The following is an 18,543-nucleotide window of genomic DNA, read 5'->3' as shown; positions in this document are numbered from 1 at the left end:
TAATTTATTTCTAATTCTGGATCCTTTTACTTTTAAAGTAATGCTGAACTTCTGACCTAGTTTTCTTGTACTCCTAAAAAAATCAAGTGGTAGTGAGTGTTTGAACCACACGCACGTGCATATGTGTCAGATTGGCAAGGAGCATATTTTCTTAAATACATCTAATACACAATAAGAACATACTGCTTTGTTAGGGACTACATTTTCCAGAGATTATCAAATCTTGTCTGATTGATCCTATCCGAAGGAGTCCATCTGAACAGTATTTTGTTTGTTTTCCTTTGTTATTTACTCTTCCCCCCATTGACTATTAGCACTTCTTTTATGGAAGTTAAACAGTTGGGAGTAGTCTTGTGAGAAAGGAATGCTTGCATCTAAAGCATCATTAAAGCATCATTTACGACACTATGGAAGCAGGAAGACAACTTGTAAAGCAAGCGGCTGTGTGGTGCTTAGTTTCTTGCTGGGGTTAAACCATGACAATTAGTCAGAAAGAAGAATTTGCACTGTTGTTACAGACTGAAAGAGTTAATGTCTCAAACATTGTGGTGGGGCAAGTTCTGCCTAACGATGAACTCTGCATAACAATGAACCCTGCTTAGCAAGGAACCACAGGTGAAAAGAAGTCCATCAGCACAGGACATCAGCAAGTGGATGGGGAGGAGGGGCCGGAAGGTGCACAGTTCCCTGTTCTGATATGTTGAGCGGGGCAGCTCACCATGCATGGCCAAAGATCAAAGAGTGGTCATGTCTGCAGGGAAGGAGAAGTTACTCCCTAAACGAGCCCCAAGCCCACCTGTAATGAACGGGTTAACTTTGTTCATAAAATCGAGAAGGGGGAAGAGACATATTGAGAGTTAACATATGCCTTGTGTAAATAACCAGACTTACTTAAATGATGCGTGAAGGTCACGGGAAGAGGGCAATGGCTATAACTTACTAGATAAGGGGGAAAAAAGCAATGGCTATGACTTACTAGATAAGGAGAGGAAGGACAACAGCTGCAATTTACCAAGACTGTATTTCTCCACATCAAAAGACATTCTACATCAAAGGATACTCATCCTTGAGAAGATGTACCGAATCTGCATAGTAACAGACCTGCACAAGTGAAGAAAGAAGAAGCAGGACAAGGCGGAGACTTACAAGAAAGGAGTACATGAAATGTATATAAGGAATGTAACTGTAACATAAAGTTGCGAGCTTGTGGCGGAGCATTGCCTCCCCGGCCGCTCAGTGCTGTTTTGCTCTCTTATTGCTTGCTAATAAATTCGATTTTTTACCCAATACAAATCGGCTCCTCCAATTTGTCATGAGCGTTTATAACACACCGACCCATCTCCTGAAGGTTCTGAAAGCACAAACCGCGCATGACACCTAATTAGCTGAATGAGTTTGAGTGCCCCCACCCGAAGAAGGGGCAAGGATGCTGAAAGGACACAAACTGAAGCCCCACCTGCGTGCACCCACCGGAACTGGACCCCTCGACTGACTGGACCATCGCTGGACCCAGGACTGGTGACATCTTTCTCTTTTTCTCTCTCTCTCTTTCCGAAATCCCTACACTTCATCCCTTTAGACATAAACCTTTGACCAAGTCTGGGACTAGGAGTGGATCCAGCTACCCTTGGGCTCTTCTTTGCAAGGGAGCCTAGAAAGCAAGGGGGTCTGCTCTGCACCTTGTGACTCAAAGGGAGGGCTCTCCTTACTGTATTCCCTGGACTGATTCCCAAATAAGCAAGGCCTGTAGTATATGTTTGGTGATGTATGGTTAGCACATTACACAGTTTACTGACGTAGTTTCATGCCAGTTTTTGTTGTGAGCATAACAGTTTTTGTTGCGAGCATGCCAATTCTTGTCGTGAGCAAATAAAAGTTGAGTTTTATGAGTGAAAAGATCCCTGGTGTCTTTTCACCTTAATCCTGACGTGGGAATCAGCAAACCTGAGTCATGGTCCTGAGAAATTGGGACGTGACAACTGTAAAATTACATTTAAACAGAGGGAGTTCCAAGAGAGAAATACAGGCACTGGTATCTCCTCAAAGTCAATTGGCTATAAAAGCCAGTTAAATTCTTACCAATTCTACCGTCTTGGTGAACTAGGATATTCTGAGTTAGAACTGAAAAAATGGGTAATGAAAAAGTAATATTCTGTAGTGTTTACCTCTTTGCCCACCCCCCAAGTTTGCATTGCATTGCTTCTTTAATAAAAATAACAACATGCTCTAAACTTTTTCTCCCTTTTCCTCTCAAATCAGGGAATCTGAGTCAGGCAGTCTATTATAGAGTGTCTGGTAATCACCCCCTGAGATAGCATATCTCAATGCAGGAAAAAAAGGTTGCCTGTGGCTACATGTCATATGGTTTTAGGTTTCTCTTTGAACCAGAGCATTATTTCCCATTGTTACAACTGTGCTGATGCATACGTAGTTGTATATACTAAGCAGAGTTTCCCAATAGAGATAACCATCATTAACTTGAAGCATTTCTAAAAACATGGCAAGTCTATAGAACACTCATTTTTTCTTTAATACTCCTTCTATTTTGAAATACAAAACATACCTTTGATAATGTTAATTTTCATTCAGAAGGAGTGAACAGCTGTCATAATCTGCTGATCTCCCCTCCTGTATCATGTCAGGAAAAATACTTCAGCTCAAGTAGTAAAGAATAGAAGTGTAAGCCCTTACATTTGACAACATTATTTCTTATCTTAAGGGAAACTGGTATAGATGATGCTGTTTCAGCCTCTTGCAACAGTAACTTGAAGTCTTGGAAATGCACATTGTCTTTGATGGAGAAAAGAGGCTCAAAACCAAACTCTTCCAAACTGAGGTGTTCTTCTGGATGACACCAAAAGGCAGCCAGCAATTTGGCTCCTCCTTGCTTCTGGGAACCAGCATGGTTTCCAACTACAGTTATTCATATAGCCTAGCCTCTGCGAGGCATTGTATGAGTAAAATGTCATTCCAAGAATGGGAACAAGTGTGGCCAGTTTATATGCCAAAAGCTTCAATGCAGTGAAAGTTACTGGATTTACCATCAAAATACTCCTTGCTTACAGTGTCCATCTCTGATGACTGTTTCTTTTCACTTTGTACATTTTAGCCATTGATTAAACTTGGAAAGTACAATTTTAGTAGGCATTTCTAAAAGAATGAATTCTGTCACTTTTACATTGACTCATATGTCTGGCATTGGGACAATATGTAGCATTATTTCTCAATGTGAGTAAGGGAGAAGATAAAAAATTACTGGTCCAGAGGCTCTTTCTGTAGAGCACAGATAAATTTTCCCCCACTTTCAAGAAAAGGTGAAGGTAAATAAAGAGGTTGCCTTGCAACTGTGTAATACAAGCTTTTCTGTATCTGGGGAGTGCATCGTATCTTGAAATAATAGGTTGCTGTGTTCTGTAGGAAAACAGTGGATTGCCAGTATAAAACGTAAATTTCAGAGACAACCACAAGTCTGACACTTGGGACTTCTGTTCGAAACACCCTCATGTGAACTGTACACAGACTGCAGTCATTAGACATGTGATTACTTAAGCTGCATTGCTGCTGGAGGTGGGAAAGAGCTCAAGCTGGCTTTTCATGGTCCCTTTAAGCTGACCTAGGTGATAGTTACCACTAAAAGAGGTCACTACATTGTGTCCCTGCAAACACACAACTACTTGAGCTGTGTATTCCTCCTGTTTCTTTTCTGCATGGGTGAGCTGCATGAGGGAGCTGTTCTCGTCAAGAAGATATACCTGGGAAGATCACTCTAGCTCCTCCCTCCTTTGCTCTTGGCCATGTTGTTCCATCTTTCTCCCCTGGTACTCATCTGGGACTTTGCTCAGTCAGTTTACCTCATTAATCAACAGAAGGTAACTTCTGATACTTTTACTTTCATGATTTTCTCAGGTTTTAGGAAGTTGGATCAGCTCATGGAAGGTCACTGGCAGAAAGCACTGGAACTGGCACAGGTGAGAGTAATGGGAAGCTGGAGTTCCCCTATGGTGAACCACTGTCTTCACTGCTGTTTCTTAAAGTCCAGCTGTGAATCCTCCAACTCCCACTGAAGCTCAGGTATTTTTAGAGCCTTATGAAAGGCACAAGCCTTCTGAAGCTTAGTTATTTAAGCAGGAGGTGTAAGCAAGCACATTTACACATCATGCTCGTTCATTTGCATTGAGTTCTACAAAGTTGTTTTTACAGACAGTATAAACTATGACAGAACACCAAGGCCCCTCTCTGGCTTACCTTGTTCAATGGTTCAGCTAAAGTGAAATTCACATCAACATCAAGATGCCTTAATTAACAAATATATTTGGTGTCTGAATGTGAGCAAGATGTTCATGCTCATATTCTAGTCTGAAGAGTGGAGAGCCCTAATCAGCTCACCTAAAGCAGATACCTATATCTGGTCAGCTAAGTGGCTCTTTAGACTATTAACTGTAATGGTAACTTAGACCCACCTGACACAAAGATGTTTACATTCCTGGAGCTGTTTTCTTCCACTGGGGATCAATTCAACTGCCAAAACTTGGGCATCTACCATCATTCAGGCCTTTAGGTAAGACAGAATCTAGAGAAGACCTATGCTGTTCTGGACCAGCGCCTGGAAGCCCGATTACATACCTTAAATGGCACTGGGTGTCCGTGTAGAGGAATGGATCACACCCCGATTCCGCTGGGAGGAAAGTTTACCCTTGTCTAGCTGGATTCCTACAACAGCTCCCTACCTACCTCTAGAGGGAGAAGAGAGGCAGTAGTACATTACCAAGTTACACACTGGGAGACCTTCAAGAAACGGCATGCATTTTCCATAGATACAGATTATTTGACATTTCTGAGGTCATATATTGCTAGGTTTTAACTATCACTACAAGTGACTATCGAGGTTTGTCAGAATACCTGATTTGTGGATTTAAGTGTAGGTGTAAATCTTGAACTAGTGTAGCTTAATTATTTGCAAACACAGGCTGTTGCAGCCAAAGGTAAACTGGTCTGCTAAATTGGTAACACATGTCTTGCCCAGTTCTGGGTACAGCATGTCCTATCTCCATCTATAAATTTAGGTCCGTGCTTCTATTTTTAACTATACACATATCAATCAGTGAAAACACTGATCTCATTAAGCATTGCTTCTATTCTAAGGAAAGCTGCATTCTACTTTATTCAATGAGAAATACTTGATTTCTCCTAATAAAATCGCTATTTTCCATTAAAAAACTTATCTCCAATAAAACACATTGTATCAGGACAGATCAAAGACAATACATTTATTAAACTTTGAGAAAAACAAACAAAACACTGACATAAGGAAAGTTAAATAGAAACTGAATGACATCTTCTGACCGGCGTATAACACTTGTGTGACCAGTAAAGTACCAAAATGACATTCTGAGTTTGATTGAGGTATTTAACTATTTTTGGCAATAGAAACAGAGTAAGAAACTTCTTCCAAACACACACATAGGCATTACTTGCATTAGTGTCTATCATCTATGAAATTTTATATGAAACTAAATAATGTAGCTGTTAGAAAAATATAGCAGCAAATTAGCAGAATATCTAATGCACATTTACCATAAAGTACGTGCTAAACTTAAAAATCCCACCCAATAGTTGGGCCCAGTCCTGTAGCCCTTGGTCACAAACAGAGCATCGGTGAGTTCAGTGGGAGACATCATAAGCAAGACCTGCATTTGCTGCACTTCATACACTTCTGTTCAGGTCACAAAAAATGAATAAACCTCCCTATCTGCTTTCTAAGAAGAACCCTGCTATGATGAAACCATGACCTAGGAAGCTAACTTCTGAAGCAATAATCGTCATTGCACAGCTCCATCAAGTTCTTAATATAGGTAAGAACAAAGAGAGCTTTCCCACTGAGTTTCAGGTTTTTCTCCTTTCCTCCTGAAAGTCTGCCTAACGCAGTCAGAGGAGATGCTGTTAGGCTGCAAAAACAAAAACCACTTTTGAACAATACTGTATTCAATTCCCTTGTTCCACTGAAGTCTTTTAATCTTAATATATCTTTAAAAATGAACTGCTGGCTAACTCCTGAAGTCCTGATTTTATTTTTTTAATCAAGACTTTATGTGGTGCAAACTAGTAAGTGTAGTGATACCTTTGGCTGTAGGAGGGCTTCAGAAGCTGGTCAAATGTGAAGAGATTATGCTGCTAAGTCACCAGACCTTATCCATGTGTTCTCAAAAATTTTCATTGAAAGTATAGTTGCATACTGTTTAATACTGTGGTCAACAAAATTTTGCTTATAAAAAAGTATATTATTAGCATTAACGACAATCTGAAGAAGAACAGAATAATTTGCCCAAATATGTTGTATATTTTATATATTTTAAAGTTTTCTACAAAACTTTAAACTTAATGTGTATTTCTGTATTAGTTACCATAAGAAAGTAATAGTATCAGTTACTTTAATTTTCTACAATATTTTAAAATTTCTCTACAGGTTTCTTTGGAGGTATAAAATGGCTTTGTAAAAATCTTTTTTTTCTTTTTGCTGCAAACAAAAGTCTTATAAAACAGAAAACTCCTTTTTAAGATTGCAGCAATTACATTCCTTAGATGGGTCATCATAATTGAACTACAGTGTGTAGTGTAATAGAAAACGTTTATGTTTATGACTAAAATATTAAAATATATTTTATTAGTTTATATAAATCAAAATAGATGTGTTATTTATTCAAGCCACTGTTGTTTTTTCACGTGTATGTTGAGTTCCCAATTATTGATATAAAGATATCTGCCAACAGCACAGTTTTTACTAAATTCTTAGACTTTAAACCACCTGATTTTTAGCTTTATCAAAATGCAAGATTTACTACATTAAACATAGTAATTTCAATGTTTAGTATCACAAAAATCAACACCCACAAGAACAATACAGTCACTGCTAGTAAAACAGTCTCAAGACAAATTCATAGATATTTACAGAACACAATAGGAATATTTTGATGAATATTTTATGTTGCAACATTTCAGATAAAATTATAAGAACCACGAGAAACTTTTAGACTTCATTTTGGTTTCAGCATACAAGCCCAAGCTGACTCTGCTGTGAAATACTGCACACATCTAGTCAACGAAGATCTACGGCATGATTTTGTTCAGCTGGTCTGTGCTCACATAGCCACAAGACATGTTGAACTCCTTGTCTGGCACAGGCAGTGCAGTTGCATCAAGCACAAGGCCTTGTGGAGAGTGAACGATATGAATAGACGTATAGTCTGGGACAGGCATCTCTGAACTTGGGGTTTCTGCTGTTGAAGCTCCAAGATTGACAGCGGTAGTGGTAAGGCTTTCTGTGGTGAAGTAAGCATCCTCGTTACAGCTTTGCTCCTGAACATGTGGCTCATCCTCTTCGTGGGAAGTCACAGCAATACATTTTTTCACATCTGCCTCACAGAAGTAGGCGTTGTCCATGGTGAAGTTTTGTTCCATGCAGCCTTCAAACTGTGTTCTCCCCACCTTGGATTTCTGCCCTGGTGAAAGTACAACACTGCCTGCTGGAGTAATATCACTCACTTGCGCGTAGAAGTCAGTATTTGTCAATGAATTCTGGTTACTTAGCTGGGTATGGACCGGTGGGCTAGCTGAGTCAATGCTGTCTGCAAAAGGTGGCCACGGCTGCCTATTTTCAGACTGAGTACTCATATGTGGATGTCGGGTGTCTGTGTCGGCAAGGCTTGGAAGTGACTCATCATTATCTTTTCTATCAAGGCACAAGAGATCCTCTTCTTTTTCAGTTACCTTTTTGAACTGATCAATATCAGAGATGGCATCACATGTGTCGCTTGCACTGAAGTCTGTCTCTGGAATATCTGGTTCACAACAACTGGCTCGTCCAGAATCATCATCCTTTGCTCCCAAGCAACTGTGTGATTTCAGATGATCTTCACTCAGGAGCCTGTCGGTATCCGAAACTCTATTCTTTTCATCAGGGTCTTCTATGTCCAACTCAATAAATTCAACCCACAAGTCGTCATCATATAGCTGTGTCTTGTAGTTGTCATGGCTGGCTAAGATGGAATTCACTTCATCTAGCTTTCCTTTCTACAAAGCAACAAAAAATTAATGTTATAAAGGAAATAATAAAAATGCTTGTGCTTTTTATGATGCTAACTTAAGGAAAGGTAACTGTAGCTGATGTAATAATTACAAGGAGGTTTTTTATTATTTTATGAAAACTAATTCTGTGGCAACTCCCCATATGTCATAATTTTTTCCTAGAAAATTTTTCTGCCTGGGACAACAATTGTCACCTGCTACTACTACAATGATTCCCACAGTAGATTTTAGAGCACAATATTACCTTCAAGAGATCTGGGTCAATCCCTTTAATCTTTGGAACTGGCACAGGAGGAAAAATAAGCATTTTTAACCTGGAAAAAATAAATGATGGCATTTAATTGACAGTGGTCCTTTTTGAGGAAGTTAGAAAGAAGCGAGCCTTGCATTGCATTTATACTTAATTACTTCAAAACTGAAATGTTTGAAGATTCAAATAGTTCTAAGGAGAAGAATGATTATTTTCTCTCACTGCAAATAAGACCCCAAGTTTTCTGCAACCTTCCTTGTTGAAATTACGTACATTTATTTGGGAATCCATTTTGGAGTCTGGTCTTTGAGAATTTAATGCTCTATAGAAAGAGAGTAAATTCCTAGAGCTCTGTCAATAATTTCTCTTTTTATATAATTTCCAAAGGAACCCGATACAAGCCTTAGTGTGCAGAGTGACTTTGCCAAAATTTATTTTTCAGGGACACAGCAGTCTTGCATAAGCCCAATAAATTTAAATAGGGGAATAGAAAAAGGGAGTTGGTGAAAAGACTTAATTACTTTAGAACTAATAAGTAAACCAGAAACACAACTGCAAAAACTTAAGGCTAGTATTTTGCCATCTCTATGACACTTCTGTTTCTGAATTATTCATGTAACAAGTAATATATAATAATGACAGGGTTTTGCCCTTGCAGAGAAAGGACTAGTAACTTGCTTATGCATGTTCATACTGTGGAAATACATATTATTCTAATCCTTCATAAAGTGAATTTCTAATTCTTTGAGGGGACAAAAAAACCCCAACCCCAAACCAAAAAAACAAATAGAAGGATGATTTTCTATTAATAATCCAACAATAGCAGGTCATGCCTATCTCCTCCATTTTACCTCCCTGCTTCTTTTGCAAACAGATAAACTAGTTCTCAAAAGGAAAATTCAACATCCTCTTCATACTGGGTTACTTGCCTATTTTAGAAAGTAAGCTGTGGGAATGGTAGATCCAAATCCAAATACTAGTTTTGCTGCACTGTTAGTTACCTTGGTGAGGTCCAGAGAGGATCAGAGGAGTCTGAAGGAGTGCTAGAGAGAAATTTAGGCACCTTTTGCTTAACTATGGAAGGCCCAAATTCCCTAGCTGTTTTTGTTTTTGGCAGACCCTCAAAGTTCTGCCCAGCAAGCCTCAATGAGAGCCAGAAATCTAGTTATTTCCCACGTAATCCCTAGAGGGGCTGTGTTAGCTGTGCACTGGCTTGGCTCTCAGGGTACCAGTTTAAGACTTGCATGTACAGCTGAATCCACAGATCAGCTATTCTGACAGGATCGGGCACTGCTTCTAATGAAATGGACAAAGGATTTTACCGCTCACTACTTGAAGAAATCATTCAGGAGGAAGAACTACACTCTGCTCCTCTCTTAGCCTTGCATAATTCAAGCCTGCATATCTCAGCTCTAAACCAGTATGGCCCAACCCTATGGCATCTGTCCTAGGGATCCTGGTTCAGATCTTGTGAGGTCAGAATTGGGGAAAAGGTGAGCTGGTATCTTTTCAGATACAGGAGGAAACTGAGCCTGGATATTTTGCATTATCGGAAATCTATGCAGCCTGCTGTTCTGCAGAATGCATTGCCACTCCCACCACCACGTGCACCAGTTTGAAGGAAAGGGTGGAGGCCCACAGGTCCAGGAAAACTTTCCAGATGGAAGGGTCCTCACTGGAGAAAAGCCTCTTCCAGCAGTCAGGATTAGCATGACTGATCAGAGACTTGCTTTAGCCCTCAGGATCTTCTGTGACCAAACCACTCCTTGCTCAGTGTGCTGACCTTAGTGAGGTCCTGGTCCCACATGTGAGTTGTTCTTGCCCCATTCTGACACATCGAGCTTTTGTTATGCATTGTATCAGAAGCCTTCGTCTTAACTCTGGGACCAGGATGCTATTGCAGGGAGTGGCTTCCTGAAATTAAGCTCTGCCAAATCATAGTGCTGCTTGCCTAAATTATTTTTTAGAGCTCCTCCAAGTGCGCCATACTGTTTTCATTTCAATGACTTGTCCTTATGCTGGTATGTGCAAAACACCTCAGTGTTAATTTTCAAAGTGTATATGCAAGACCACTGACGACATGGATGTGTGCACTGGGACTTGACCATGGTGTTGCTCCATAGTCTAGGACAGTACTGGTATGACATACAAGCTGAACCTATCCCTGAACACACATATTAGGGGATGAATTAACTTTGAGACCATTTTGTAATTTTTACATATGTGTCATTGTTGCATTTTTATAAATGACAGAATTTTATAATTTTTGTAAATGACACAATCCTGTGCTTTTTTTTATTTTATTCCTGTTATTTACAGGAGCTGCAGTCTATCCGCAGAGACCAGATACTCCCCTATGACTCAAGCTCTTTCCCTTGGCTTGACAAAGAAATAGTCAAGAGATTAGTCGAATAGTCTTAACAACAAAACCAAATATATAGACATAAGTTTGTGTGAAACTTTTGATAGTATTTGGGTAAAACTAGTATTTACAAAATTTGAATGGACTAAAAAAACAGTCCCCTTCAAAGCCTAAGTAAATTAACTATGCAAATACTGTAGAATAAAATGTTCTGCAATCCAAAAGGAACAGGAGCTGTCAACATAATCAGATTCCCACTGCTGAAGGCCCAGTACGTGCATATGCCAGCGTCCATGTAGCTTGCAAGAATGAACAATACTCAAAATAGTTTCTAGTCCCCAAGGTTTGAAAAAATTGAAGCACCCTATTTTTTAAGCTACAAGTACATAAAATCTGACAAATAAAAACTCTCTACCTTGGTTGTTTAGACAGCAGGATTAAGATCACTGTTACGGCCAGCCCACATGCTCCGAAGACAACAACTAAGAACCATGGAAACTCAATTTCTGAACAACAGAACAAAAACAAGTTAGCAGGAATCTGCATCTCTGTTGCATCTTTAATTTAAATCTTCTCTTCCACCGCCTGAGGATTCCAAAGTGGTAAAAACTGATAGGAGAATTTTTGGTTACTTAAATGTGAAAGTTCTGCATTAAGCAGAAATAAAAATACGCTTTGGTCTCAATAGTTTCCATACGGCATTTGTGAGTCCACTGAGGCTCCTTGCAGAAACAGACTCATTTTTTAAATATAAACAAGATCTTAGTACAGACAATATATGTAGCAAAACCAGCCACGAGGAACATTCTGTCTGCCTGGAACATGGTACCAGTAGTCCTGATGGCATATAATGCCTCAGACTGTGTTACTGCTTCTTTGCCCAAACTGGGAGAACATTATTAATAGCATACTAAATAATAGGCAAACTATTCTTCTCTTACAGAAACTAAAATATGGTGGTGTCAAAAAGCATACTACTCCTCTTTCTAAAGGCTAAATATTAATTATGTTGTGAACCATCAACTGAAAAAAGAAATTTCTCCCTTTTATTTACCTTGCAGCTGGCTACAAAGAATTTAGGTCACTGAGAAATGCAATTTGGTAGGAATGAAGAACAATGCTGATAAATGAAATATATTATTTTTTAAATACTGGCAATTCCTTGATACTTAAGCTGACACTGTAGAATACAAAGTATAGAGAAATTTATTCTGGCTGTAGTCTAAGATTCTTCTCATTTGTTCCCAATTTTAAGTTTTCCATACAAACTTCACTCATTTTTAGGCCAAGGAATACTGGACAGAAAGCTTTAGAATTCTATACATGAATACCCATACATAAATATATGTCCTTGGGGGGGGGGTGGGGGGGGTGGAAATCAGATACCAGTTTTAGTCCTGTGCTCCCAGCTTAGATTTTGACTGGACGTGTTTTCAGTCATGAGTAAAGTCCTATCTGGATATGTCTGTGTTAGACAGGTCCCTATTTTAATGGAGAAACAGTAACTCCTTGTTAAGTCAGTGAGACCTGTGAATGTCCAGCTGCTTCAAAAAGTTAGAATATTGCATAACTACTTTAAATTTTTAATAAATGGAAAAATGAAATTTTAATTCTGTGCTCTTAAAGGTGATAGGCAAAACAAGCAAGAATAAATTCTCAAACCAAATCACTGCTGCTGTGTGAGATGTATGGAGACTGCAGAATGGGTTGTAGTAAGTGAAGAAAACTGTGCTTGTAGGATGGCCTTAGATTTTCATAGTATTTTAATTTTGTTCATATGAAAACCTTGACAAATTAATGCAGCTGGCATTAATAAAATAATGTCTCATGTCCAGAACATTAGCTGTTCATATAAATTAGGAATGAAAACTAGTAATATGGAGAGTTAAAAAGGGGAATCTAGCATGATTTTGAAAGATAAGTGTTATGGATGGTTTTATTTAACATGTTGACTAACACCCTGGAAAATGAAGTGAAGCAGCTTATTAAAATAATTTGCTGAAGAGCACATATTTTGAAGAGTTAGTTCATTATCTCAGACCTGAGAATGCTTTAAGAAAAGTCACTGTCTCACTCTTTTAATAGAAAAAATGTGGTTCTCAATTGCTGTTTTTTCTTGTTTTTAATAGCACTTAAAAAGCAAGACAGAAGCAAGAATCAGAAAACACTCACTGTCCTTGATAGTATCAGGCAGCTCAGAAAAGCACATCATTCTGATAACAAACTTAGCCAGCAGAATAAGACGTTAACAGAAGTGACAATTCTTCTCTTCACTACCGGAGTGTTCATTTTAGACGAAGTATGAGATTTAACTGTATTTTAGGCTCTATAAGATGTGCAACAGCAGTTATTATTTCTGATTCTTAAAGCTATCTGTATTTTTGCTCTGTGATGAGCTGTGAATCAGTCTTGCTGAGTTAATTTCTGAACTTGTATATGGAACTTGTACATTCTCAAGCTCACCGAATGATTTTCCGGTAATAGGCTGAATTATCGTTCTATTCAAGCATACAACATCAACAGTAAGGAGAAAAAAAACCAAAACACCACCACTGAGAAGACAGAAAGACAGCATGGTTATAAAATCACTTTGCTGCACTTCGCTTATTTACCTTCAGCACAATGAACAAACTCAACGCCTGTTTGAGAAAAAGATACATAAAGGATTTCACTGAAATCCCCAAATTTTTCAGAGGTACGTTGTCTTGATCGTACTCGTATCTCATAATCTCTTCCCGTCTTCAGAGAGTACAGTGGAACCATTGTTGAGAGCCTGGGTTCTAACTGTAAAGACAGAAGGACTGTGATTTATTTGAGTTGTACTGGTAATTTTACACTGCTTCTTGATATAAGAAATAAACATTCAAAGGTGGTTTTGCTACTTGGAACTGTAAGGATACCATGAGAAGAGTTCATTGAAAATTCACACCATTTACTTTTGACTTACTAGCCATCAGGCTTTGCTGTGATTCAGGGGACCAAAAGCAGAGAATACAAGCTCTCTGTAAATACAGTCAGTGAAGAAAGGCAGCTGCCCCCAGTTACAGGCCATAAGTAGGTGGTGTGAACATCTTCCACTGATCTTACCAAGTTGTAAATCCTTTTTTACTGTTATAACACAACATTATTGACCTCACAATGCCAAAACCCTTGTTAAAATAATACAGTAGTCTTAAAGCTAGTACAATCTCTACTATAGAATTAATTTTAAGAAGAAAAATGATTTAAAGGCCTTCTAACCAGATGTATTGCATCTTACAAACACATTTATTTGGGGAACACTGCATAACTCCCAAGATCTTGAACTATATATAAAACATGGTAATGGAGACTCTGTGAGCACTGGCATCAGATTATCGGTTTTGAGACTTCTATGTTAAGTATTAACTGCAACATACTTAGATACTGCTGCATATCAAACTATGTAGGAAGTCACACTAGAGGTCTTAATATGTGAAATCTCTCTCTTCTATTACTCCTCTAAGAACATGTATTTTAGCTCCAACAGCCCCAAAAAAGTATATAAAAATAAGGAAAATGTGCTCAAAATAGAAATCCGCATGGCAGATGTTATATTCTACTTTTACTTCAGAAGCAAGGATGATACTGGCAAAACTCATCATGGGCTAAGAATTAAAACACCTGGATAACAGTTGCCATGGGGGGTTTGAAGGAAGCTTCATCAATAAAATCCTATAATCACTGTAGCTGCATAATCTAAACTTGAGACACATTCTGTTGGTAGCTACCGTCTGTGGAGTTCTCTGATCCCTGGTGGCTCCACACTCAAGTGTTCTCAGAACCAACCAGTCAAGATTTTGGAGGAGGCAGTGATCCCAGACAGTCTGCTTCTCTCTGCTAGTGGTTGAGCACAAGATTGTGGAGAACCATTGCTCTACACCACAAAGGTTTTTAACATCTGAAGACTATCCAGTTGGAAAGTGTTGGAAGTGAATACAATATAGACTTATTTCATGCTGTGAAGCCACAAAGAAATAGTACACTAAAGTTTTACAGGTAGTGGGGGTTTTTTTCTTGGTTTTTTTTTTTTTTTTCTTTTTTTCTGAGACAATTAGTGGTGATTCTTAGGGATGCTGGACCACACAAAATTTTATGTACCCCAAAAAGAGTGGCACTTAGAAAAAGTGGTATGCAGGCTAAATCAGACCCCTGAAAAATATGAGGTAAAATTACTGTATCTGTGTACCTGAAATTGCAAGAGATGCTAAAGACCAGATAATTGATTAATGGGCAAGATGTCTCTAGTCTACCAATGAACTAACAAAACTTTACATAAGACACCTGTGTCGAATAAGATATATAGATTGGGGAAGGTTCAGCACGATCTGAGTAGATGAATACCATTTGTCATATGGATTCAATCAATTAAAAGCCATATGAGAGAGACATAATTAAAGATAACTAATAAAAATGCATGATAGCATATAGCAAGCTCATTTGAAATATGTGAAGGGGAGCTTGGAACCAGACCACGGGGTTGCTGGACTTAACTGCATGCTGTTCAGTCAGCGTACCACACAGGGTGATGCTTGCGATTGCCACACTAAAGAAACGTGTGACAAACCTGCTGTCATGCTGAGCTATGTCACTGTGCTGCCTGCATAGGTCTGGCCCTGCAAGAGGGGACTGGCACAGACGGCAGAGAGACTGTTTGTCACTGGTCAGCTGGAGCCCCTGGGACACTGAGAGTGCCCACCGGGATGGGGGCACCAGCAGCAGAGGCTGGCCCAGGCACGACAGGCAGCACAGCAATCAAGGCAACGGCTTTCACCAACTTTAACAGTAAAGTGGTGAAAACTAGGAGACGGACAGTACCAGGGAAAGGTTCAGAAGTACCCTGGGTAGGCATAGCACAGGGCTGGGCACCCATACGGCACATGGAGATATTAGGCTGCATATCCAATGCAGTGCAGGGAGAGGAGTTTCACCCTCCTCCAAGTAGTAAGCCCTGTATCTCAGCCCCAGTGCGGTACGGACACAGTGCTGTGTGGTGTTCAGCTCTGGAGTTGGTCCTCCATGCTTCCCTGCCATAAGCACGCTTCACTGCAGTGTGAAATGGCCTTTTTCCAGCCAAAAATTCAACAAGATAATGAAAGCCAGCAGAGTCCTCCCTGGTCCGGCCCTCTCCACTGAAGACTGAGCTGTGATCTCCAATTTCATCCCATATTAGGTGGATCTGGGCCTGGGTTGTGTCCTGGTTTCAGCTGGGATAGAGTTAACTGTCTTCCTAGCAGCTGGTACAGTGCTGTGTTTTGAGTTCAGTGTGAGAACAATGTTGATAACACTGATGTTTTCAGTTGTTGCTCAGTAGTGTTTAGACTATAGTCAAGGATTTTTCAGCTCCTCATGCCCAGCCGGGGCCCAAGAAGTTGTCACAGGACACAGCCAGGGCACCTGACCCAAACTGGCCAACGGGGTATTCCATACCATGGGACGTCCCATCTAGTTTAGGAACTGGGAAGGGGGGGGCAGGGAATCGCCGCTCGGGGACTGGCTGGGTGTCAGTCGGCGGATGGTGAGCAATTGCCCTGAGCATCGTTTGTACATTCCAATCCTTTTATTACTACTGTTGTCATTTTATTAGTGTTATCATTATCGTTATTAGTTTCTTCTTTTCTGTTCTATTAAACCGTTCTTATCTCAACCCAGGAGTTTTACTTCTTTTTTCCCGATTTTCTCCCCCATCCCACTGGATGGGGGGGAGTGAGTGAGTGGCTGTGTGGTGCTTAGTTGCTGGCTGGGGTTAAACCACGACAGTTGTTTGGGGTTTTTTTAATAAGTCAAAAGATCAGGCCAATCTAAAATGTAATAAAAAATGAAGGAAAATTAGACTTTCGAGATTCCCTATCACACATACACTTTTAGGCACTTCATAGACAGTCACTTCACTACGAAGTCATCATTCTTCACTGTTGCTCAGATGATGTGTGTTTGCTCACCTTGTTTGAAACAAATAGCAGCCTCACAGCGTCTGTATCGCTATTGCTAGTCATGACTAGTAAACTTGGACAGACATAAGAGGGGATAGAATTTTGTATAGCGAATATAATGGGCAACACTTCAAGGTAGGAGGGTAGAATTTTAAAAAGATACCCATTGAGGAGCTAATAACAACAATGAAATTTTTTCGGACTCAGCCAGATTACATTTGGCTCTGTCTCATGAACACTTGCTATATGAGGGTGGGGATTTTATTGTTTCTATGAAGTTTCTCAGAAAATAATTTTGATCCTCTTATCGCTATAACTTACTGTTATAATACTTCACTAGTTAATGTTTTAGTCCTCTTTCAATTCCTAAGATACCAATTTTCAATTAGTAAATGAATTGAAAAAAAATGAATACTATACATGAAAATTTGAACAGGTTAATCCCAAAACATCTAAAAAAATTAGAAACAAGTCTCAGTAAGGGGGAGACTTAGTACAATTTAAGTACTATAAATTAATTTTTTAATCATTTTTTTGTATCAGTTATATGCACAAAGCATTATGGTATATTTAAACAGTAAAAATTATCCTTTGTGTAAAAAACTAGCTATAACAGTGTAACTAGACATTTATCTCTTTATTGCTTCAACACTCATTACAGAAGATATTTGTAGCAAAGAATGCAAAGACTGAAATCATTGCTCCAATGCTATTATTCAGTTTTGCTGTTGTCTTAGGCCAGACCAAGATTTTGTTCACAAACTTCTCTTTTGTGCTCTGATAGTGTCTCATGGAATTATGCCATGTTTGTGCTTTTAAGCTGAAAGGCACAATAACATACAATATATACAGCTGCAGTACAACATAATCTATAGTACTATTTTTCTTGAGGCAAGTATAGTATTCGGCAATTCCTTATCTCTTTTCTCAAACCTTTGCTCTCCTGAGAAGAAGTATTCTCAAGGCATGCTGGAATTATTGATGGTGCTGGAGCAAGAACAAAGTTTTATTACAGTATTTATGTGATTGATACCTAAAGGCAATAAAAAAATAAAAATTGTGCATTTTCAAAGAGGTATCCATATTGCCACCTGCTTTAGTAAATCCTTAAAGTACTCTGCAGATTTTCAAGTTCTTAAGGACTATTTATTTCCTGCCTAAACTTAACTTATTTTGTAGGCTTTAAAATATAGTGGTTGTACAGTAAGTATAGCTTAAAACAGTATATAGAGAAATTCAGACAAGTATTAGGAAAAAGTTAGAGACATTATAGGCTTGTTTGGCTGTAGACTTACTTATAAGGAGTAGAATAAACAGAAAACACTAGCATTGAGAGGGATCAGAGGTGAGGAGGGGTCCAAGGTCTTTCACAGATGAAGGCAACCAAACCAGTTTGACTATGTTTCAATTGGTAAATTTGCCTTCTGTAGATTAAGAAAATTTTATAACAATATTAGCTGCTTTCCTTCTGTCATTTAATTCAGTTCATATGAATAAGAAAGCAAAGGAAGGGTTCTGCTCTGAAATGATGTTCATATTGCATTGAACTAGTGTTCAGGAAGACTTCTCCATATGCAAATTTGCCACGACACACTGGAACTTAGCCTATGCATTCAGGTAAGCTGGGAAGACCTTCTTCCCTGTAATAGGAAAACTAATTACATGATAAGTTAAGTGATTTTCAAAAAGAAAACTTGAAAAATTTTGGATATATATGTTTCATATTTTCATGGACTATCCATATAGTCATAAATTTCCCATTGCTGTCTGGTATGAAATCTGTATTTCTTCTCTATGTTGAATTATTTTTATTTGCTTATTGTATCAAATTTTAAATTATAACTCAGCTTTTCTTTCTTTTTTTTAATCTACTGAAATAATAGTTATAAATATTAGAA

General features: G+C 38.8%; 1 protein-coding gene across 4 annotated transcripts in view; it reads right to left on the bottom strand.

Annotated features, from left to right (window-relative positions):
- Window positions 1-5,246: 5,246 nt before the first annotated feature.
- The window catches only part of GHR (growth hormone receptor), a 132,550-nt gene continuing 119,253 nt past the window's right edge, over window positions 5,247-18,543 (bottom strand). For all 4 annotated transcript variants that reach the window (XM_075021479.1, XM_075021480.1, XM_075021477.1 and 1 more), the window contains 4 exons: window positions 13,307-13,478; window positions 11,110-11,200; window positions 8,327-8,396; window positions 5,247-8,067 (listed from right to left, as the gene is read on the bottom strand). In XM_075021479.1, the coding sequence (XP_074877580.1) occupies window positions 7,105-8,067; window positions 8,327-8,396; window positions 11,110-11,200; window positions 13,307-13,478 (1,296 nt within the window). In that variant the 3' untranslated portion in view covers window positions 5,247-7,104. The remainder of the gene's footprint in view (window positions 8,068-8,326; window positions 8,397-11,109; window positions 11,201-13,306; window positions 13,479-18,543) is intronic.

Source organism: Buteo buteo, chromosome Z, assembly GCF_964188355.1.
Source record: "Buteo buteo chromosome Z, bButBut1.hap1.1, whole genome shotgun sequence".
Classification (NCBI taxonomy): Eukaryota; Metazoa; Chordata; class Aves; order Accipitriformes; family Accipitridae; genus Buteo; species Buteo buteo.
The sequence above is the reverse complement of the archived record's forward strand: the minus strand, read 5'-3'. Positions and strand labels throughout refer to the sequence as shown.